Source organism: Aulonocara stuartgranti (genome assembly GCF_965226115.1).
Source record: "Aulonocara stuartgranti genome assembly, chromosome: 11".
In the NCBI taxonomy this organism is placed as follows: Eukaryota; Metazoa; Chordata; class Actinopteri; order Cichliformes; family Cichlidae; genus Aulonocara; species Aulonocara stuartgranti.
This window is the reverse complement of record NC_138947.1, coordinates 2,725,926-2,749,404: the sequence shown is the minus strand read 5'-3', so window position 1 is coordinate 2,749,404 and position 23,479 is coordinate 2,725,926. Positions and strand designations below refer to the sequence as shown.

The following is a 23,479-nucleotide window of genomic DNA, read 5'->3' as shown; positions in this document are numbered from 1 at the left end:
TGCAAATTTTGCAGAAAAAAAGTAACACAGCCTCAGCTGCAAAAGAAAGGGAGCATGCATGGCAAAACATAGCCGACAGAGTCAATGCGTGAGTGTTAATTTAAACATTGATCTAGGGATTTCCACCCATTTAACACGTTATTTTATCATATGTTATTTTATTTGTTATTTTATACATTTTATTTTGTGATGTGATGTGAGCGCAGGTGCAACCCAACAGGCCGCAAACGTTCCTGGCAGCAAGTAAAAATGAAATATAAAAATATAGTCCAAACAGGTAAGGTGTAATTGTATTATGAGCCATAGTGCTTGGTCTGTTTGTCCCATGTAAATCAATTGCAGTTAGAGGCTACATTAATTTTCTTTCTGTAAGCACTTATTGAAATTATCTGAGCACATTACAAGTACATATTTGCTTACTCTGTATGCTCAAATGTGGCCCGTTATAGCCAACAGAAAAAAAGCGGAGGCCCGAAAAACAGGTGGGGGTCCTCCACCACCACCACTCACAGAGGCTGAGCAGTTGGCCCTCAGCCAAAACAGTGGGCGCCCTGTGGCCGAAGGCATCTCTGCGGGGACATCCTCTGAGTCAATAACCCCGCAAGACACAAGTGCCTACATAGGGGGTAAATTCAAAATAATACATGATGTGCATACATCCTTTCTTCACAGTCACCTTCGCAGTGCTGCTCATTCATTTGATAAACTCTTTACCATAATGGATTATTTTGTAGTGAAGTTATTTTCCTACTGATTTTGCCTTCCCTCAGTCTTGGTTGTCTTTGAGAGCATAATGACAATGAAGTGTAAGGTGATTGGTATGTTTGTTAATTGCCATTTGGTCCCTTGTAAGTTATAAGTGACCTGTATAAACCTCATATTCTATCAGTTGATGGTGATGGTGTACTGCATCTGGTGCAGCCTCCTGTTGAGCCAGACCAACATGCAGTTGTGAGTAATACTCCACAGATTATATGAGTTTACAGTAGAACAGCAATGTTGTTTATTTCTTTACTACAGGAAAATAATGAAGAAACATTGACAGCTGTTACAGAGGAGGAAGCAACAGAGACACTTTATGAGGTTTACATCTTTTAATACTTTGTGTACAGGAAATACAGGCGACCAATAAAGCCAGTTGAACAAAAAATCTGTTTATTCTTCTTTCAACATGTTGAGGTGATGGGTCAAAAGAAATGATTGTGACATATGGTGTCTCTGACTGCTCTTCCATCTTGTATGTCCGTGGGAGGGTCAGGATGTTCATGGTTTGGATCACTGCTGATGTCTGGTTCAGAAGGACAGTGTTCTCCTCTAATTGTGGCAATGTTGTGAAGAATCACACATGCCACAATAATGTCACATGCCCTTTCTGGGGTGACCCTGAGTCCTTGCAGGCACTGGAACCGCGCCTTAAGCATTCCGATAGTCATTTCAATTCTGGCTCTTGTCCTGCAATTAGCCAGATTATATCGCTGCTGTGGGCCCGGTTCAGGGTCAGGGTAAGGGGTAAGCAAATAGGGTAAACATGGATACCCCCTATCACCAAGCAAGTAGCCAGTGAACTCTCCTAAGACAGAAGGATACACTTCAGTTCAAATGTCCCTGAAGCAATTGGTCTTTATATATTTTAAAGTATTCTCAACTCACCATGTCCAAATTTTGTGCTCAGTGTACATTCACGGAATATTTGTGAGTCATGGACAGAGCCTGGCCGCTTGGCTTCCACATTTGTGATAATGTTGGCAGCATCATATATGATCTTCACAGTGCAGAGAACACAAATTAGCATCCATTACTATAATGAAATAATTTGTTAGTTTGAAATGCTACAGGGAACTATGTACCTGTACATTAATGCTGTGGGAAGACTTCCTGTTCACATAGTCTCCTTCATTTACTGAAGGAGCAATGATTGGAATGTGAGTGCCATCTGTACAGCCAATCACGCCTGGGAACCCTGAAAATAAATGTAAAATTTAAGTAGTAGTTCAAGTATCACCACATCATAAATTAAGTTTTGTTCATCCTGATACCTGCAATTTTGTGGCATCCCTCTTTGATGAATCTTGTGGGTCTATGACCGGGGAACACCACAAACGAGTACAGGAGACGTTTCAGTGCAACTGTAACATTCCTGACTGCCCGACAGACGGTAGCCTTGGAAACGTGCTCAGCGTCACCAATATTATACAGAAAGCTCCCGTTTGCAAAAAACCGAAGTGCAATACAAATAATATGTACAGAACTGAGAGCATGTCCGCGATGTGTCACATGCGTAATATATGGCCTGAGGATGTTATCCAAATAACTTATAGATTGTGCTGAGAAACGGTAACGTTCACACAGAAAATCATCAGGAAATGATAAAATGTCCAAACGCGCTCTAATCACTCTCTCCCGGCGGAGAGCTCTGCGGAGAATTTGGGCTTCACGATCTACTGGCTCTTCAAGGAAGGGACACGCCATGTCCGACACTTCCTACTGTCAGGTTTCCGACAAAGAGGCGGAGACAGTCAGGGTTAGTTGTAGTAAACCTGCTAGGGGGCAGGTTAGCTTCACGGCGTGTGTCGTCATAGTGACTCACTCAGGCTTCAGCTGAACTCGCTTTGTGAAACCGAAAACCCAGAGTTTTCGTTAACTCAGGGTATACTTACTCAGTTTTTCCACTAAACCGGCTTCCTGAAACAGGGCCCTGTTCTTTGTATTGCCAGCAAATAAACCTGCCTACTTAAGTTAATGTTTTGTCTCGGAGTCCTGCACTTGGGTCCAGCCACTTCCAGTCACACAGCTGATCGTGACACCTTCATTCACTGATTTCAAACAACTTTTCGAATCTTCCAGTTCTGTCCTGTACGCTATATAAGCTGATTTATATAAGCTGAAATTGAAAAATTGAAATTGAAAATTTTCTTTCTAATCTTGTTTTTGACATTTAATATCATGTACATGAAATCATTCATCCATCTGTCTGGTTGAGCCACGTTCTTGGTAATGTAGGAATCTCCTTTTGACCAGGAATACATGGAAAATTAAATATGATACTTCTCCATTTTGGGGGTGAAATGTAACTCACTAAACTGTTTTCATGTACTTCATGTGAGCATTTTCATTGTAGATGAATATATACTTTTACTTTATTACACAGCAGAGGCAAATATGTCATATTTACTCACTACAATGACCTAACACCTTCACTGTGTTTAACATTGTTAAAGATTAAATAAGTGCTTCTTAAACATTGTTGTTTCAATGCATATTTTATTCTAACTTCAAATCACCAGACAGCCTAATGTGTGTGTTTTGGCACTCTGGGAGGAAGCTGGAGTAACCTGAAAACCCATACAAGGAGTACGTCCCACCTCCACACAGAAAAGCCTGAGTTAGAGTCAACCAGTAGAACTGAACCAGGAATCTTTTTACCATTGAACCACCAACCATGCTGCCAAATACATGCTGGTATAGTTTTTAATGAAACAGTCCTCTATTGAACAATGGACCCTGTGCTCCAGCTGAACCGTAAGACTTACTTAGAAAACACACACATTCATGTGCACACACACACACACCAACGTGTGTCCCCAAAAATTCCTAACACACTTCTACGGATCTGGATTTTTGTGCATCCATAGAACCAGCACATACACAGTATCTTTAATGTAATATACATTTGCTACAACTGAGTGGAAGGTGAGAGGAAAGAGATAGATATCAGATCAATATCAGATATAAACACGTGGTGAACCGAAGGCAGTGGCAGCATAACTAAGTGATGTTAGGGGTCACCACCCATCACTACAAGCTTATTTAAAAAGGGAAATTTTAAGCCAAATGTCTCTTATGTTCTGGGCTCTGCTCAGCTGTTCCACACAGCTTCCAGGTTTGTTGTGTAACTAAGTGTCTCCTATCAATCAGACAATTTTATTATCATTGGTGGTAATTACATTTTGGTCTTTGGCATCAACCAAGCTGAAAATGTTGCATTAAAATCTGTCCTAAACAACTGTTTCTATCTGTAAATGCAGAGGAAAAACAGAAATCAAACCAAGTGCTAATAGGTGAGGGTAGGGACGTAGCTCAACCGGTAACTCAAGAGTTTCACTTTAAGTGGTAAATGTCCTGTATTTGTATAGCACTTTACTCAGTCCCTATGGACGCCAATGCGCTTCACACTACATTCAGTCATTCACACACTGGTGATGGCAGCTACATTGTAGCCACAGCTGCCCTGGGGCGCACTGACATACAAGGCTGCCGGACACTGGCCACCATACCTTCTGATCACCACCAGTAGGCAACGGGTGATGTGTATTGCCCAAGGACGCAACGACTGAGACTGTTGGAGCCTCGAACCGGCAACCTTCCGATTACAAGACGAACTGCAAACACTTGAGCCACGATCGCCCGTAAAGCTCAGCTCTCTCTTCACTACGATAGACAATATAGCCTCTGGATCGCTGCAGTCACAGCACCGATCCATCTGCATCGTTCATAATAGAATCTTATGTGTCTTTGTTTGTTGTTGTTTCTCTTTTTGTGAAAGATGCTGGAAGCCAAATTTCCCCCGGAGACAATAAAGACTGAACAGCTCTTCAGAGGTGATTATTCTAGTTTTTAAAATTAAGAAAACATTTTAAAATGACCGTCTTACAGTAAACAGACATCACTGTTGTAGCTATTTGTACAGCAGCTTTGACAAACAAGGCAGTGATTGGTTTAAAGTTCTTTATATCAGATAAAAGAATATTTTGAAAATAATTAGTAAAAAAGCAAAAAAACAAACACATACATGACAGTATCAAATTCTCAAATGTTTATCCAATTAAAAAATTCTCATTGATTAAAATATGACAAACAGACGTGTTGTAATCCTCAGTAACGTCAAACCTTCACCCAGTTGGTCCTGAAACTTTTCTCCTCCAGACGGAGCAACGACCACAAGAAGAGGGAAAAGATCATGTTCAATATGAGCATCAAACAACAATATTTATATGAAGTATGAAGAATATGAACGAAGAAAAGCACAACAGGAACTCTGTAAAGTCTGTCACACACTGTACTGCTAGAAAAAACTGAATGTGCTGCTATGACAGAAGATATAGGAACTCACTGTAAAATCATCTCTCCGTGCTTCAGGATGCAGTCATTCTACATATGAGTAACAAAAAACAAACAAAACCACTAAAACAAATTCATTTCTTTTTACATTTCCTCTCATCGTCCACACAGCCACAGATACCAACATTGTCACATTAATAAAGAAAACATGTGGATAAATCTGATCATATTTTTAGCCCCATGTCACCAGTGAAAATATAATAATTTATCAGAGTTGATCAGTTCATGCAGCAAGCACCAAATCAAAGCCATGCTGTGTAGATTCACACAGATGTTGCTTTGCTCGCTGTCTGGATCAGGTGTGTGCAGGTAAAAGGGAAACATCATGGAGGCTCTGTGCAGGTTCACAGCTGCAACTCTGGAGTTTGAGGTTTAGAATCTCACGAATGTTAAAGTACAGATTCTGATCCATCGCCAGGACTAAGAGTGACGCATCTATCCTGCAGCAGGACAACGAGCCCGAACAGAGAGTCAGAGACATAAAGAGTCCTGCAGCAGATGGTCAGACCCACAGACCTGATCTCAGCATCACGTTGATGTCAGTCTGAGAACACAGGAAGAGACGGAATAAAGAGGACAGAATCCAGGAGAACCAGGAAGAAGCTTCTAACAAACTACCCGTCTGTATGTACTTCCTTTAAAAACAAAACAATTTTTATAAGTAAAGTGCGCTCACACCAGATGGTGACTGATTAAGAATATATATAAAGATATTACTTTTGAAATCATTAAGTATTTGCAGTACTGTAACATCAGACATTCAGTCTGTACATTTAACAGTTACACTGATCATTCACTGATTTCCTTTCATCATTTTACTCAAACTCGTGGTAGAATTTTAAAGTTTAATCTCAAATCTGCTCCTAGATTACAAACCCTCCATGTTTCAAACTGAAGTCTCATCACTCTGAGTTCATACTACAGTCATGTACTGACTTTAAAATAAATGCGTGTTTTTAAGAACAGTGCATATATAAAGTTTTGACAGTAAAACATTAATGGAATAAATTACACCATTTAGTTTCTCACCTTTGGATCTCGAGCTCGTGTCTGACAACTTCTGCACCAGATCATTCCTGTTCATTTTCCTAAAAACCTCCTTGGTCACCTCCACAGTATGTTGGGTGTAGGCCCCGAACATCAGATCCACCAGGTCACAGATGTTGGCATCCTCCAGTTCGCTCTTTGGGATGGGTTTGAGCTCCACCAAAAGCCACTTGAACTTTTTAAGGTCCTTCTTTTCCACATGTTCTAATATTTCCATAATCCGCTCTCTGTCTGATTGGACTGTTAACACCTGGGAACAAACAAAGTGATTTAATAATAACCTTCTTAGAGGATAACTGATAAGTAAACAAAACCATCACACGTGATCATTTTTAATAACAGGTATAAGTATTGAATTAAGTGAAGCTGTGGTGTGAGGACAGAATCATTTGGTTCTACTTACTTTCTGCATCTGTGCAGACAGATGTTTGTCCACAGTGTTTTCCTCTGAGAAAGGACATAAAAATGAGATTATCTTTACTTGTAAAGTTTTGTAATAAAATAAATACATGATACATAATAAATGAAACAACTTTTCTCTGTAGGGCTTAAAATCTGGGACGCTCCACCAGTCGCTTCAAGAAACTGAAGAAGCTTCTCGGATGAAACGTCTTCAAGAAACTGAAAGACGTCCAGATGCTTTTCTTTCAGAGCTCCTTAGAACACCTGCTGACACTTCCAGTTTCCTGAACATCGTCCCCATTAAGGATAAAACTCTATCCCACCTGTCTTCAGTCAAGTCAGGGACACCAGTTCAGTGCTGCAAACAATAGATATCTGAGAATATCTCAAACTGATCGTCCTCATGTCCACAGAGCCAGCAGCTTCATACAGAAAATGGCACTATGTGGTTCAGTTCTATATTTGGTATTTTACCACAAGTTCTGTTGAATTCTTTAACATCTAAAAACATTCGTTAACTGGTGCTAAAAACTGGTGGTAAAATAGAACTGACTCGATTTATGCATTTTGACAGTCCAGTCAAAAGAAAAGAAAAAAAAAGTAAAGAAAGTCACTGATTCAATAAGCTGAATATTTTTACTTTAAAACACTGAAATATGAAAACAAATCTGTTTAATTTTACTGTGTTTGTACAACCTGAATGTGTTCATTTATCAACGTCTGTCCAAAATAAATCAGAGGAAACAAATTCTTTCATTTATAAATGATAATAAAGTTTATATTATGCAGTTCTTGTTGTGAGTTTCTCTGATTTAATTCTTTAAATTAATTTTTACTGTAAGGTGTAATATCATATTTAATAATAATAATGGATTGCATTTATATAGCGTTTTTCTAGGCACCCAAAGCGCTTTACAATGCCACTATTCATTCACTCTCACATTCACACACTGGTGGAGGCAGCTACAGTTGTAGCCACAGCTGCCCTGGGGCAGACTGACAGAAGCGAGGCTGCCATATCGCGCCATCGCCCCCTCTGGCCAACACCAGTAGGTGGTAGGTGAAGTTTCTTGCCCAAGGACACAACGACCAGGACAGAGAGCTCGGGGATCGAACAGGCTACAGGTTACAGATATGCTTCCCAACGCTTCCCTGAGCCACGGTCGCCCCAAATTAAAATAGGGGCGATTAAAATAGTGTGGAAGTACTTTAAAATCCTTCCACACACAGTTAAGAATAATCACACCATATCTGATGTATGGATTTGTCTATTAATTTATGCAGCTTATGATTATCGTACAGCTGTCCTTCTTGGCCAGGACACTCTTGTAAAACAGATTTTTAATGTCACAAGTTTATTTTTTCCTGGTTAAATAAACTTTAATGAATAAATAAAATGTATTAAAGTTATTACAGACACTCTGACAGATTATTTCCTCTTACCTTTGAGTCCTGAGCTGCTCTCTGACAGCCTCTGCACCAGATCAGTTCTCTGCATGTCTGTTAAAACCTCCCTGATCACCTCCACAGACTGATGACCAAGTTTATCAATCATATCATTCACTATTCCTCTTCTGCCATTATTCAGTTTGATTTATGGAAGACTCTTCTGAAAACAAGTGAACTGCAGGAACAACTTGAACTTGTTGAGATCCTGATCACTCAAATCCTCCAGTGTTTCTAGAAGCACATCTGTAACAGCTGCCATTGTTGCAACCTGGAAAGTTCAAACATTCATAAAGAAAAAATGTTTCCTCACTGAGAAAATTACAGATTTATGTTTTTGTAGCTGTTTTAAACTTTGAATGTTTTCAATGTTTTCTCTGAAACACTTTGTTTTCTTTTATTATCTTATTTATTAAGATGTATTTATGTAAACACACTTTTTAATAATCTTTGATTTTAAATCTAAAAACATTTCTGTGACAACTGTTTAATCTAAATGATGAAATTATGATTTTCAAACTGCATCTTATTGAATCAAAGCTGAACTCTGCAGAGTCAGACAGATGAGACGTTACTCACTTTATGGATCAGTGCAGACAGATGTTCATCCAGATGTTTGTCTGAAAAAAGAGAAATTAACAGAAATAGAAATAAGTGTTTAATAAAAGCTAATCGAGCTTTAAAAAAATACACAGAGATCAAAAAAAAAAGTTACATTTAAACCTGCTGAACATCATTTTCTGCTCGTCAACAATGCTCTCTTTGCTCTGTAAATCTGACTGTTTCTAATATGAACTGAAGCAGAAACACTTTTATCATTTTAACATGTTTTGTCTTTATCTTACTTTGAGCTTCTGAGCTGCTGTCTGTCAGCCTCTGAGCCAGATCAGTCCTCTTCATCTTCTTTAAAACCTCCACGATCTTCTCCACTGACTGTTGGCCAAAAGTCCTCACCATCAAAAACACCTCATCCTGCACGTCCAGCATGTCCTGCACGTCCTGCAGGTCTGACATCTCAGGCGGACTCATGGAGCTCATTGAGCCACGTTTTCTTCTCAGGATCTGGATGAAGTCTCTGACCTCGCTGCCTCTCAGATCAGCCAGTGTCTCCAAAAGCAGCTCAATAAGAGACTCCATCGTTTCCACCTGGTAAAAACAGAGGTCACATGACAGCGATGCACCATTCAAATGTCTGTTTGATTTTTAATCAACAGAAACATTTTAGTGTGCTAAAAATAAATTCATGTTTGAATCCAATTCCTTCTAAAAACCTGAAAAGATGACCTTTGACCTTCAGACATAAAGCTGCATCTTTTTAAGGTCATGACCGGTCGACCAGATGTCGAGCAGAAAATAACCTCCATGAACATCTGGTGCTCGGTGGGTACCTGCTTGGATTGGTTTTTTATTTCTTGGCTCATTTTTTCCTCTTTTTGAAGGATTTAATTTTCATGAACAGGTTTGTGACTCTGTTTTACTGCCTGACTGTAACTCTGTCAAAGACTGAGCTACAAAAACTGCAGTGAGTCTCCTGATTTTACAAACAGAGGGGAGCTTTAACTGCTCGCATCTTTACTGATAAACAGAAAGACTTGAATTTAATCTGCTTTTAAAATGTAAATAAGGTTTAATATTTCTACACCAATCATGTATAAAACTCATGTGTACATGACAAAGCTGCAGCTTGAATCTCATGTGTATGATTTGTGTTGAAGATGAAGATCATTTTCAGTCTTCATCTACTGAATCAAAGCTGAACTGTGTGAAGTCGACTGATGTGACGTTACTCACTCTCTGGCTCAGTGGAGGAAACTGTTTGTCTGAGGAGAAAAGAAAGAGAAAAAGTCAGATTAGAAACTGTTTTATCATCAGGCTTTATGAGGATTTAGAACATGAAAGATTTCACATCAAAGTGACACTTAAACCTCGTTAACTCGTTAATAATGATTTTAGAGAGAGGCCTAACTTTGTGAATGAGAGCACACACAGGATACTCTGATCGCTGATCACTTTCATGTGTGTGTATATACACACACACACACACACACACATATATAAATATACACTACATGTCTTTGAACGTGACGGGAGTCGACTCCAGACCGGGCGTTTCTGTCCAATGAGGGTCCCAGGCTGCCTCTCCCATGCTAACCAACCGTAACTTGGACATAACTTGGACATTCCCAGATAGACTTAAAGGAAACTCATTTCTGTTTGTATCCATAATCTCATTCTTTCAGTCCTCAGAGCTTGTGACCATATGCATGGGCAGGAACATAGCTCCACCTACAAATCTAAAACATCAGGGCCCGCTCTCTCCTCACCAGGGCAGATCAGCAGAGCATCCACATCACTGCAAACACAGCACTAATCTATCTGTCAGTCTCCTGCTCCACTCTCCCCTCCCCTGTGAACGACACCCTTAGATACTTAAACTCCTCCAAATGGGGGAACTCGTCCGTGACCTGGAGTGAGCACTCCACCCTTTACCAGCTGAGAACCATGGCCTAAAACTTGGAGGTGCTACTTTCACCCACTTGTTGCACATTCAGATTCAAACTGCCCCAGTGAGAGCTGGAGGTCATGACTCCATGAAGCGCTTTGTCTCTCCAAAGCGTGCTGCACATGCGTGTCTGTTACATGCTTCCTTGATATGGGTTGCGTGACCAGAGAAATCCAGCTCTCTCAGGTACAGTAGATGCAGCTACGTCTCCAACATTCTGATAACTTCTAGTCTGGAAAGTTCCCCATCCAGACGATGAAGGCAGTGATGGCATCTGAGTCTTTCTTCTTTATAGACACTGACAGATACTAGATACTGTGTGTTACTTTAATTTAGGACCAGCTGCAACTGAATAAATTCACAATACAGTTAATAAGTCCCATTTATTAAAACTGTAAAGGTGGAATTGTTTGACTGGAGTCCTCTGACACCTACAAACATTTGTATTTTTAAAGAAACACCAATCAAAGCAGAAATAGAAAATTGTGTGAAACATTAGCAACAAACTGACAAATTCATTAAAAATTTAAATGATAGAAAAAAACACATCTGTGAGGTATGACAAAACAGTCTCATTTTCCCCGGTAAAATTAATTATCCATCCCTGGTTTGTACAAACTTTACAAATTAAAAATCTCAATTCGAACTGGTCAGAAACACACAATAAACAAACTGTTATTTGTTTATTGTAAAAAAACCACAAACCTTTAAATGACATTTATAATAATTATTGTGTCATTATATCTGTGACTCTGACATTCACCATCCAGGAAGCAGAGTGTGTGAGGAAGATCTGGTGTCTGATGAAGATGAGAGATTAAGCTGCGCACAGATAACTTTAACCCTAGAATACTATCGCTATTTGATTTTCAACATTTACATGATTTCTCTGTCCTGCAGCTGTTAGTGTGTCGAGGAGACTGTGCCTTCACCAGGGAAGTCTCAAATGTCCCAGGAATGGGTGGACCAAAGACCAGCTTTCCAGTGTCATTATCTTTTTTAGGAATTTTGTTGTTCTTTGCCCTAATTTTTCTGTGATTTTGGAGCATTATTTTAGGGTCCCCACATGACACTTTTTTCATTTTGTTAGACATGGCACAGTTGAAAGTAAAAGAAGACAACTCTAATTTGTCATGTGTTGTCAAATTTTGATATATTTTGATGACAAGTACTTTTTGTTGGTCATATTATATCGGGTAAAAATCACCCGGCATTAGTGATTGTGTTGCTGTTTATAGCGATAGTGTTCTAGGGTTAAGATCACGTGACTATCGTGGCCTTTTGAAACCGCCACAACCAGAACTCTACCGTGACCGAGACCTCCGGTTCTTTCCCACAGAGCTCTGCACCTCTGCTTCAAACCAGCAACAGTCACATGATCTAATATAACTTATTATTGTATCTCATTCCCTGTTACACACACATGAAAACAACTCCAACAAGGAAGCAGAACTACGAATGTGAACTTCCAGGAGGAAGCAGAACTTAATGCCGCGCTTACCTTCAATACTTCATGTAAAATGTGAACACCTGGAATCACTGCTGATGGAAAATCATTCTTCAGTGTTTGTGAAGCAGCTTAGTGTGAGGCACTGTTCTCCCGCTGCTTTCTCTCACTTTCTGTAAACGCTGAGGCGGAAAAACTTCCGCTTTTCTGCGTCTCTCTCCTCCCAGCTGTCAGCCCGCCTGAATACCGGAAAAAGTTCCATAATCCAAAGTAAGCATCACATTCACATGCTCACTAGAGCTACTTATGTCTGACTGAACACTCTTAAGCTGTAATTTACCACAGACGGTATAAATCTTTAATACTGTGTGTTTCTGTTATTCACTAAACATCTGTCAACGATCAGGAAGACCTGCAGTTTCCTGGAGGTTCGACAGGGGGCGGAAATACTAAAGGAAGAAGAATACGTAGTCACACCCAACAAGTTGGTTTTTTAAACTTTATTTACAAACAACAGTATAACATACAAGGCACCGTCATTAATCCGATTATGTTACATCCTCGGTTGAGCATTATAGCAAGAAACAAACAAACAAACAAACAAACAAAAAACAATAAGCACAAAGCTAAAAGAGTTAGTACAAAAAGAAAGAAAAGTCACTGAAGGATTTGATCCAAAGGCAAAAAATAACATGAGCAAAAAAGGGCAGTCATGATTATAAAAAAGGGAGGTTTTTTTTTTGTTTCTTTGTTTTTTTTTAACATAGATTAAACTCTTTAAATAAAACAACAAGTTTATGGGCTTTCTTAGTATTCACAAGTTTCAGTGATTTAACCCCGAGTTTAAAGTCATTCAGCCATCTGTTTATACAAGGTTTAGCTTTAAAGTATCTGCATTTGTGAATAAAAAATTTTCCCATTAACAAAAACGTCCTAATCAACAGGTCAAAATCTGCATTCTCAGCAAGTATTCGACCCAACAGAATAAGTTTGCATCAGTGACTGTATAAAATAGTGTTTATATGTATCATTCCACCTCTCTCTCTCCAGTCTGGCCAGTTAGGTGAGGCTGGCTGCTGTAATCGCTGCCAGTCTGCTGAAGCTACACGAGAGGTGCGTTGTGTTGTTCAGCACATACTGTAGGGATGTATTACAGATACATAAACGAGCAGAAACGGGTTACACTGACCCTGTTCGCTCTGTCCAGCTCAAGGACAAACGTGCTTTGAATCGTTGCATACAGAGCGTTAAATTGTCTGTGAATCCAGTCCACACACACGTGATTATCTCTAATTCGGTAAATCGTCCGATACCACGTGTGTCACGTTCTGTTGTCCAAGCACTGAACGGTAACGTAACCACACGTTGGTTTAAATGGAGGCGGAGTCAACTGGATCCGCGCTCCCTGCCCAGTGCGCGCTCCCGACACAGGGAAACAAATTCTGGCGAGGATACCTACCTTGCCACGACACCTGTCAATCAAAACAAAAACTGGCCAGAGTCACGTGGCCAGCGACGTCCGAAGCTTCTTTCAGTACGTCACTGCTTCGGTACCTGATTGAGGGTTTATAAGGAAGCGGGTCATTGGCGGGATTTGTGCTGTGTTTTGGTGAGAGAACAAGTGTGAGACATAATGAGAGAGGAAGCTCTGCCTTTTCCTAATTAAGAACCAGACAGAAGAACCTTATGTGTTGTGTTTTTATTTCACCCATTCATAAGTAATTCTACCCCCAGGTCAAAAACATACCAAAAAATCGATTATACATATAAGCCATAATATATATGAATGTGCCTGTCAGTTACATAACTATGTGGAGGCAGGGACATCACAACATAAGCATACTCCCAACCTACTATAAGAGTGTGTTGTACTTTATTATAATGTGTTTTATCTATTATGTTTTTAATGAATTTATCTCCACTTGCCAAAACATTCTGGATACTGTTGCTCCCCTGAAGGTCAGGCAGCCTAAATCAAAGTCAGAGTCATGGCTGAATGACAGCACTCGGGCTGCTCGAAGACAGTGCAGAACAGCAGAATGGAAATGGAAAAAAGACAAGCTACAAGTGTCTTATGATATCTAAAAGATAGCTGGAGTAAATATCAGAAATCTGTTTATTTTGCAGGTGTTATTAACAACAACTACCATAAGCCCCGTGTCTTATTTAGTATTTTAAACTCTGTTCATAGCCCTCCCCAATCCAACTGTACAGAAGCTTTTGTTGAAACTTGTGAAGCTTTTTAAAATTTCTTTGTTGATAAGATTTTAACTATTAGAGTACATATCTCACCCCCTTCTTATGACCCTTCTATTACGCCTTTGGTAGTTTTTAGACATTTTGAACCCGTGTCTCTGTCCTATCTGGGGAAAATTATTACCAAATCAAGTCTGGCTCTCCCAGTGATGTCCTCCCCCCTCACTTTGTTAAATAAGTTTGGGAGACCATTGGACCTTATATTCAAGGGCTTATAAACAGCAGCCTGACTTTAGGCGACCTGTAACTTTTAAAAAGTCAGTGGTCCAGCCTCTCATTTTTGTGTCATTTCAGATCTATTTTAAAGCTTCCCTTTGTTTCTAAAATTTGGAAGAAAAAAAAGTAGTGTCTTCACAGCTACAGGCTTTTTTAAACAGACAAAACATTTTTGAGGTATTTCACCAGGTTTTAAAGCACTTCACAGCACAGAGTCTGCACTTCCTCCCCCTCAGGCATATTTTAGGATGTCTTAAGGATATCAGAGCATGGCTGGCTCTGAATGTTTTTAATTTTAATGAAAACAAGATTGAGGTCATTATATTTGGGCCGAGTGGCCCTGGTGTCCCACCATCTGACTTGGGTCCTCACCAGAGATGGGCAGTAACGCGTTACTGTAATCCGATTACTTTTTTCAGGTAACGAGGAAGGTAAGGGATTACTATTGCAAAAACAGTAATTAGATTACCGTTACTTTCCCGTAAGCACGCTGCGTTACTGCGTTACTAAAACCGTGATTTTTTTGCGAGACTATCTCATGACTGTGACGTAAGCGAGTGCGACGTTTGAGACAACAGCTGTATGCAGATCAACAATGGATCATATATGGAGTGCGGAGAGAGTATGAGTGTGCAGCGTTTAAAGCGTGGAAGTACTGACCTTACTTTGAGTTTGATTCCATAAAAAGTGACAAAAACATTAGTGTCTGTTGTGCGTGGGAAGAAAACTTCTTTTTACAGCGAAATAAATCCCTAAACCTCCGAGCAAGCACCGAGTAGCTACCACGTAATGGGAAACTCACAGAGAAACTCGCGGATTCTTCAACTGACCGCTGCGGCACACCTGCACCAGGGTAAACCTCCGCCTACCCCACTCCTGCTTTACAGGTGAAAATAGAGCAAAAGGACCGCTGAGTCTTTGACTTTATTTATTTACTGCTGTGTTTTACTTGCATCTATTTGAAAGAGTGAGTGTAAACACAAAAACCTATTTTATTGTATGTGCTGGAATGTGCAGAAAATAGGTTTAAATGTTAAACAAATTTCTTCCAGTCAGAGAATGTTGCATATAATTAAATGTTTGCTTGATGCATGAAGTTAAAAGGTTAAAACTAATAAAACAAGTTTTAAAAAGAGACTTTTCCATCTGATTACATTTTGTATGATGTGTAAATGCCGGCAAAGCCACTTTACTTTGCACTTTTATTTTGAAGAGTACCTTAGCACTTCCTCTTTTATTGTGTCAGACTTCCTGTTCTGTTCTCAGTGAAACGGCACAAACACGTTGCTTCAGAGTGAGTAAAAACCTTTATTTTTTGAAAATACTCATGCAAAACTATGTTTTTTATTTACCTGTCACATGCTATAACTTTGAAAGTTTACATAATATGGTTGAATTCGGTTTTTTGTTTTTTTTGTATATGCATGTCATTTGTTTGTGGTGTGGAAAGACTGGCTAAGAGATGCGCATGGAGGAGGTTGGCTAGTTGGTTCAGCATGATTAGCACCCTTGGAAGCAGAAAGAGGTTGGTTTAATGATTGCGAATGATTGTTTATGTATTTAAGAGACAGAAAGGTTGTCGTTAATTCATTTTATTAAATGCTGTAACATAAATAGTTTAAAAACTATTGATTTATGTCAATGTCACTATTTGAGTTAATCAAAATAATTTTCTGTAGTAAAATGTGAACATTTCTGCACTTTGTACTTAAATGTTTAATGGTATTTGTTTGCTTTATAGTTTTCACGGTGCCACATTGTCGGTGGTTTAAAGAGGAGAGAATAAAGTTGCATCAGTCGAAGCTCTCTGCGTCACGAGTGGTAATTCCAAGTGGGCAGCTACAGGATGGATTATGCAGAAAAAGTAGAATTGGGCTGAAAGATCTATCGCTTTATCACCTATTCAGGTTGTAAATCGTGTTTTTAAAAAGTAACTAAGTAACTAAGTAATTAATTACCTTTGAAAATAAGTAATCAGTAAAGTAACGGGATTACTTTTTTGGGGAAGTAATCAGTAATTAGTTACTGATTACTTTTTTCAAGTAACTTGACCAACACTGGTCCTCACAGAGCTTTTGCTGTTGTAGGCCCACAAATTATGGAATAAGTTGCCCCCCCATATCAGGCTGGCCCCAACACTTGAAATTTTAAAATCACTTTAAAAACGCACCTTTTTTCCAAGGGGTGGTAGTACCAGAGTCAGCTTGTAGTCTGTTTTAGTTCGCTTTTAATCTTCTTTACTTTGTTAATTTTATTTGTTGTCTATTTTATTCATGTTTTAATATTTACTGATTCATTTGTCATTTTTTCATTTATTTATTTTATTGTTATTTAATTTTCTTTGTCTGTTTACTGTACGGTTTTTAAATTCAAATGTAAATCACTGTTTTTCCCCCTTTTTGCCTGTCCTGTTTGCTTCTTTAGCCATCAGAATATTTTGCCTGAAGGCCAAGAAAGATGCCCAACAGATTTACTTTACCAAGTGGATCATCACGGCCTTGCCATATTGGTCCATTTGATTTACCTTTGTTATTATTATTTATTTATTTTATTTTCAGTAGTTACAGACATGACTGGGGGATAGGAAAGGGAGAGAGAAAGAAAGAAAGAGCGAAGGAAAGAAAAGAGGGGAGAGCAACATTCAAATTCAAATTTTATTTGTCACACACACACAACCATACACAGTATGACATGGGGGTGAAATGCTTGTAGCTGTACAATGCCCGGCCATTAAATGACAGAAGAAAAGTTTTACAATATTTACAATTTACAGTTTACTACAAAAATTTACAAATTAACTTAGGAATTTACAGTAAAGAATGTGCAAATAGCAGAAGAGATTATAAAGATAAGGATTATAAATTATAGGAATTATAGGATTATAGTTAATGTGTGGTGGTGCGTGTGGTGACATGTGTGAGAGTCCAGTCCTACACCTGGTTCAGGCCCCGAATAGCCTGGGGGAAGAAGCTCCTCCTCATTCTCTCTGTTTTGGCCTTAAGGCAGCGGAAGCGCTTCCCAGACCTCAACAGTGAGAAGAGTCCATTGTTGGGATGGGAGAGGTCCATCATAATCTTCCTAGCTTTGGACTTGCACCGCTTGGTGTAGATGGACAGCAGGTCAGGGAGCTCTGATTGAATGATGCGTTCTGCCGAGCGCACCACCCTTTGCAGATCTCGTCTGTCCTGCTTGGTGCTGTTCCCAAACCAGGTGCAGATGTTTGCCGTCAGGACGCTCTCGATGGTGCAGGAGTAGAAGTTCTTGAGCACCTTCAGTGGCAGATGGAAGTCTCTAAGTCTTCTGAGGAAGAAGAGACGCTGACGGGCTTTCTTAACCAGGGACTTGATGTGGCAGGACCATGACAGGTCCTGAGTGATGTGGACAACATAATAAACACAGCATCATTGCATTAATCTAGCTAAGTGTAAATAACAGTAGATACTAAATAATGAATGTTATTCTGCAGCACGAAAGACCGACTGTGCACAATGTGCTTTGAGGTAGCAGCTAAGAAAAGTTAGTGTGTGTGAACACCAGTTTGTACACCTGTGTGTACACCTGTGTGGATCAGCACGCTTGTATTCAAAAGGTTGAATACAAGCTGCTAGAGGGTGTAGGGAGCCATAGCCCCGTCCCCCAGGGCATGAAGCAGGCATGGAGGAGATCCAGGTCCCAGACATCCAGAGGCCCCAGAGTGCGAGAGCCCAAGAAGGACCATCGGAGGAGTATCAGTGCCTCCTTCCTGGGAAGAGCTGAGAAGAGCCCCAGACGAGGGGTCACCCAGCAGCCATGCAGTGACATGCCCGTGGACTCTGCCAGCAGCCAGCTGTGCCAGAGTGGACCGAGCCCCAGGCCCACCAGAGGTGTACGAAGACCCCAAACCTCCCTCCACCCGCTCATGTGTAGTGTTGCTGTGTCCTGTTCTAAAGTGCTTTTAAAACATGGCAGGGCATGGCTTCCTGCCAGAGAGCAGCAGTGTCAGCACGGCCCCTCTTGAGAACCCTCAATGTTTACATGCATTTAAAATTCAGAGGTGGCGCCAGAGGTGAGGCTGGGCGCTGTATAGTGTGTCCACCCCCACAGCCCTGTATGTATGTGTGAGTGTGAGTAATGTGGATGTCTAAGTTGTGGAATAAAATTTTATGGCCCGCAAGATCATTTTATATAGATTTATTATTATTGTTATGCATGCCCCGGCGATATGGAGGTGCTAATAACACACAAACTACAACTTAAAGAGCCCATAATGCAGCGCTGCAGCCTCCTTGCCGAACGCTAGGCTACCTGGGAACATTCTCGCGTCAATCAAGTCAAACTTCTGTTGGCTGTCCCCTCACAATGGCGAAGAGAAAAGTTCATTTTGAAAACAGAGCCTTTCAGCACCAGCGCAGGAGGCTGAATATATGTTGACAAACATTGCTGGTAAACCCGTATCTTATTAGTGGAGCTAATGTGGCTGTAATTAAGGGATTTAATTTAAGACGGCACTACGAGTCAAAACACAAGCTGAAAAACCAAAATGCAAAGCAGAAACTACAGAAGGTAGAAGAGCTAAAGAAGAATCTGACAGGGGCGAACCTGGCTCAAGAGTTGGGTGGTCGCCTTGTAATCGGAAGGTTGCCGGTTCGAGCCCCGGCTTGGACAGTCTCGGTCGTTGTGTCCTTGGGCAAGACACTTCACCCGTTGCCTACTGGTGGCGCCAGTGTTCGGCAGCCTCGCCTCTGTCAGTGCGCCCCAGTGTGGCTGTGGCTACACTGTAGCTGCCATCACCAGTGTGTGAATGTGTGTGTGAATGGGTGGATGACTGGATGTGTAAAGTGCTTTGGGGTCCTCAGGGACTAGTAAAGCGCTATACAAATACAGGCCATTTACCAATTCAGCAGACGTTTGTCACCAGAGCAAAGCCACAAACTGAAGCTGTTGTGAAAGCAAGTTCTATTGTAGCAGAGGAGCCAAATCAGCTCGGCCATTTACCGAGGGAGAGTTTCTGAAGAGCTGCATGATGAAGCTGTGCGACGTCTTGTGTCCAGACAAAACGCAGATCTTGGCAAATGTGAGCCTGAGCAGAAATACGATTGCTGATCGGGTTGGTGAGATGGCCACTGATTTAAGAACACAGTTGTGTGAAAGAAGCAAAACCTTCATTGCATACTCTCTTGCTGTGGATGAAAGTACAGACATGATGGACATTGCACAGCTGACCATCTTCATCCGTAGAGTGTAAATATTGAACATTAAATCAATGCACGGGACAACGACAGGAAAAGACATTTTTGAAAAGGTATTTCAAAGTGTAACCGACATGAAACTGCCCTGGGACAACAGATGGAGCGCTGGTGTTGTGCAGGATGTAGGATCTAGTAAAGATGCAGGAGAACTGTACCAGTGAGTTAACAGCACATCACTGCATCACACACCAGGAAAGGCTGTGTGGTAAAGTCCTAAAAATGGAGCATGTAATGATCACCGTAACACAGACCGTAAATTTGATCTGAGCTAAAGGTTTAAATCAGCGTCAATTTCAGTCTTTTATGTGGGAAATAGATTCAGAGTTTGCCAACATTCCTCATCATACAGAGGTCCGCTGGCTGAGTTGGGATAAAAGTTCTCAGAGTTTTTGAGCTCCGCAAGGAAACCTGTCAGTTCATGACATGTATGATGCGGTGGAGGCATTTCAAGTGAAGCTGTCACAAATGCACCAGTGCAACCTGCCTCACTTTCCCTGTTGCCGAGTAATGTTGAACAAAGTCGGCGCACTTTGCTCGTCTACATGCGGCTCCAACCTTGTGTTTGCTTTCATTTATTTTTTCTGGGTTTTTTGGCAGCATGTTCATATTTCTAATTTGCATAATTTTGACAGGATATATTTCTATGGAGAGCAAAATATAAAATAAATACAAAGTTAAAGTTTATTTTTTTAAGTGCATTTATCCTGGAATAATATTCCTGTCTGTTTTTATTCATATTTATGTTTAAAAACATGTTTTAGATTGTTCAATAAATGTTTTTCTTGTTTGGCCCACGACCTAAAGTGTGCCTTGAGTTTTGGCCCCCTGATGTGCAGCAACCAGCACCTGTAATTATTAACAACAGAGTAAACATTCGTAGCCTGTATGATGTCACCAGGTCCAAATTATAACCAGTGTTATAAATCCGCCCACTATGATATTAAAGCATAAAACAAAGAGTCTGATATTTCTTATGTTTATATCAGAAACATAATGGCAGCATTTCCTTTTTGTAAATACTTTCACTGTAGAACAAAATGGATTTCAGCAAACGTCCTTTCAGCAGAGGTCATTAAGAAGGAGTCTCTCGTGTGTCTGAAGGATTTGGTAGAAGACATCTTTGGAGGCACTGCCAGCTTTCAGGGGACCGCTGTAGAGTTCCCTCATCTTTTCCTGAGAGGTCTGCAGAGCTCTGATTCTGTCATAACTTTCCTGCTGGATAACTTTTTCTTTCAGGAGCTCATCCAGAATCGGCTCGATGTTGCTCACTCTCTGGATCAGCTCCACTCTGTGTTTATCCACAAAGTGGTTTTCTGAGGAAAGATTGCAGAGATTCATCACATATGTTGATAATCAAAGACTAAATCCATGCATAGCTTACATCCTCTGTTACTTATTTCCAAACAGAACTCACTGATATGTGTTAAACATTAAAGACTGATTCATTGTTGTGCTTCTTTTTACTTTGTACATAATCAAATCTAACTCGGTATCTTTCTGCTTTTTTCCCCCTCTTCACCCTCAAACCAGTCAAACAGATGTCTGCCTCTGCCTGAGTCTGTTTCTTTCTTCCCCTCTCTGACACCGTCTGATTATTGGATGCCAATATTCAGCACTAATGTTGTCATACCAAAGGGAACCCACCACAGCCAAATACAAAGTGCAGTTCTTTTTATACACAAATCATGTGAAACATCTTACCTTGTACTTTACCACTTCTTTGTGATTCATCTGAAAGTGAAAAATGAACCAGTAAAAATACAGAAACACCGTATTTACTGGGCTGATCTACCAGTAGGCGTTAGCTTTAATAATAACTGTCGTTAGCTGAATACAGCCACAGATGATGTCGTCTTCACTGCCCTGCACTCTCTCTTCATACATGTGAAATATAACAAACTCTCTCAGCAGGCTGTTTGTGAAGCTGACTGGCAGACTCGTCACTCTGGTCTTCAGGAACACATTGTGCAACTGGATACTGGACTTCCTGTCAAACAGGCTGCTGTTCAGATTGTTAATCTTCATGAAGTTAGAAGACAACACAACCATCATCACTCTGTTGGAGGAAATCAGCTGTTCAGGAAAAAGCCTGGGACTCACAAACCCCTCCAGCATGATAAGGAAGTGATTCACAGAGGGCTGAATACATGAATATTATATTTATCTCTGTAAAGAAAGAAATATAAGCAGGATTGAGTTTAGTGACTCGCTGCCACCGAGAGCTGAGAGACTGAGAGCTCCTCCTTTAGAATGAAAACTTGAAGACAGAACAAAGTATGTAAGCTAACGAAAAGTAAAATTGTGGCGGGAAAAAGGTGTGATTGACTGTTCACTAGGATTCATCAGCGTTCTATGTGTCACATTATATAAAACCACAGAACAGGTAATATTGATGAACCTACCAGCCGACTGAGAGCTGACAGCAGCTGCTCCCACTGAGGATCCTGCAGCTGTTAAAAATAACAAGGAAAGTTTTTAGTTTCTTAACAAATGTTCAAACTTTTTAACTTTCATTATGCTAGCAAACTGAAACATTAGAGACTCAGTGCCACCAAATTAAAACAATTAAATAACTACACCAAAGAATATTCCACTAAACTCTGGTCTACTAAAAAAGAAGAAGAAGAAAATCATTCATTTATAATCTGAGTAAAAGGTTCGTCTAAATGCTCCTTTCGTGTGATATCTTACCTTCGGCTTGACCAGACTCTGGATGGTCATCTGGAATTCAAGGAAAATCAAAATATGGATACTTGACATTAGAGTTAAATATGAAAGTTTCATCTGAATAAAGCTGAGTATTCAAGCAGCTGGTTGCCATGGGAACCCATTCTCTGAAACGCTCTATGCACTGTTGTTGAGCTAATCTGAAGGCCACGTGAAGTTTGTAGCGACTGACTCTGCAGAAAGTTGGAGGCCTCTGTGATTTTACGTGGCCCGTCACTTTGTGGCTGATTGGCTGTCGTTCTTTGTTATAATACCACTAACAGCTGACTGTATGTATAATATTTTGTAGCAAGGGAATTTCACCACAGCACTAATGTTGTGGATTTTCTATGATATATATATGACATATGTACCTGTACACACTGGACATATACTCACATATGTAATCATATATACTTCTATATACTAAATATATACTTATACTGGAGTATTTTTTCTACTCGTTCAAAATCACAAGACCCGCATATTTAGGTCAAAGATTATCTTCAATAATATTAATGAAGTTTGTGCCCTTTATTGTACAAACACATGCTGATCAATACTGTTTGAAAATGTACTAGTTAGGATCAATAAGTAACCTTTGACTGTGTTATGGCCAACGGTGACTGGTTCAAACAAAGGTTACTTTGGCACTGCTAAAGTATGCGCATAGGACACTTTCTCTGCGTTTATCTGTAGCGCCTCACGCTGTGTCCAGCCCTTTCGATGCCTATACGGCAAACAAACCTGCCCCCTGTGCGTGAAGCTGGGATTCTGGTTCTCACCTCAGCCACCAGAAGGCAAGAAAAACCTTTACTCGGCATAGAAAGCAGCTTACGTCTGGCATGCGTACCTGACAAAATTGTCAAATTGATTAACTGTTAACTGCCGTTTTCTCATCAAACGGACAAAGTGAGCCAATTCAATGATGGATGTAAAAGTTATGGGGCAGGGTCAGAAAGTTATGCATCATACGTGGAAGATGAAAAGAAAGAACAAAGGATGAAAGAGTACCCAACGGCAGGCGGAGGGGTCACTGATCCCATATAAGAGGAGGGTCGATATGCCCCGCTCTGCTGCTTCTTCCCTGTCTGTCTGTTGTGTGTCTGT

General features: G+C 40.3%; 2 protein-coding genes across 6 annotated transcripts in view; both read right to left on the bottom strand.

The window, feature by feature from the left end:
- Positions 1-4,711: 4,711 nt before the first annotated feature.
- Positions 4,712-23,479, bottom strand: part of LOC309717164 (uncharacterized protein) — a 66,737-nt gene continuing 47,969 nt past the window's right edge. For 4 of the 5 annotated variants that reach the window (XM_082551506.1, XM_082551505.1, XM_082551504.1 and 1 more), the window contains 5 exons: positions 22,355-22,384; positions 22,066-22,113; positions 6,569-6,612; positions 6,148-6,415; positions 4,712-5,662 (listed from right to left, as the gene is read on the bottom strand). In XM_082551506.1, the coding sequence (XP_082407632.1) occupies positions 5,658-5,662; positions 6,148-6,415; positions 6,569-6,612; positions 22,066-22,113; positions 22,355-22,384 (395 nt within the window). In that variant the 3' untranslated portion in view covers positions 4,712-5,657. The remainder of the gene's footprint in view (positions 5,663-6,147; positions 6,416-6,568; positions 6,613-22,065; positions 22,114-22,354; positions 22,385-23,479) is intronic. The other variant, XM_082551508.1, reaches the window with a different exon arrangement.
- Positions 8,008-10,572, bottom strand: LOC309717174 (uncharacterized protein). The gene is made up of 4 exons (XM_082551527.1): positions 9,805-10,572; positions 8,859-9,159; positions 8,593-8,633; positions 8,008-8,284 (listed from the first exon to the last, which is right to left on the bottom strand). The coding sequence occupies exons 2-4, from the start codon at positions 9,148-9,150 to the stop codon at positions 8,162-8,164; spliced, it is 456 nt and encodes a 151-aa protein (XP_082407653.1). The 5' UTR covers positions 9,151-9,159; positions 9,805-10,572; the 3' UTR covers positions 8,008-8,161.

Excerpts from the sequence above, each read along its gene's own strand:
- LOC309717174 (XM_082551527.1), bottom strand. The coding sequence starts at position 9,150 with ATGGAGTCTCTTATTGAGCTGCTTTTGGAGACACTGGCTGATCTGAGA. Across the intron at positions 8,634-8,858 it reads CAGCAGCTCAGAAGCTCAAA|ACAAACATCTGGATGAACAT; the intron begins GTAAGATAAAGA and ends CTCTTTTTTCAG. Across the intron at positions 8,285-8,592 it reads TGTCTGCACTGATCCATAAA|GTTGCAACAATGGCAGCTGT; the intron begins GTGAGTAACGTC and ends TGAACTTTCCAG.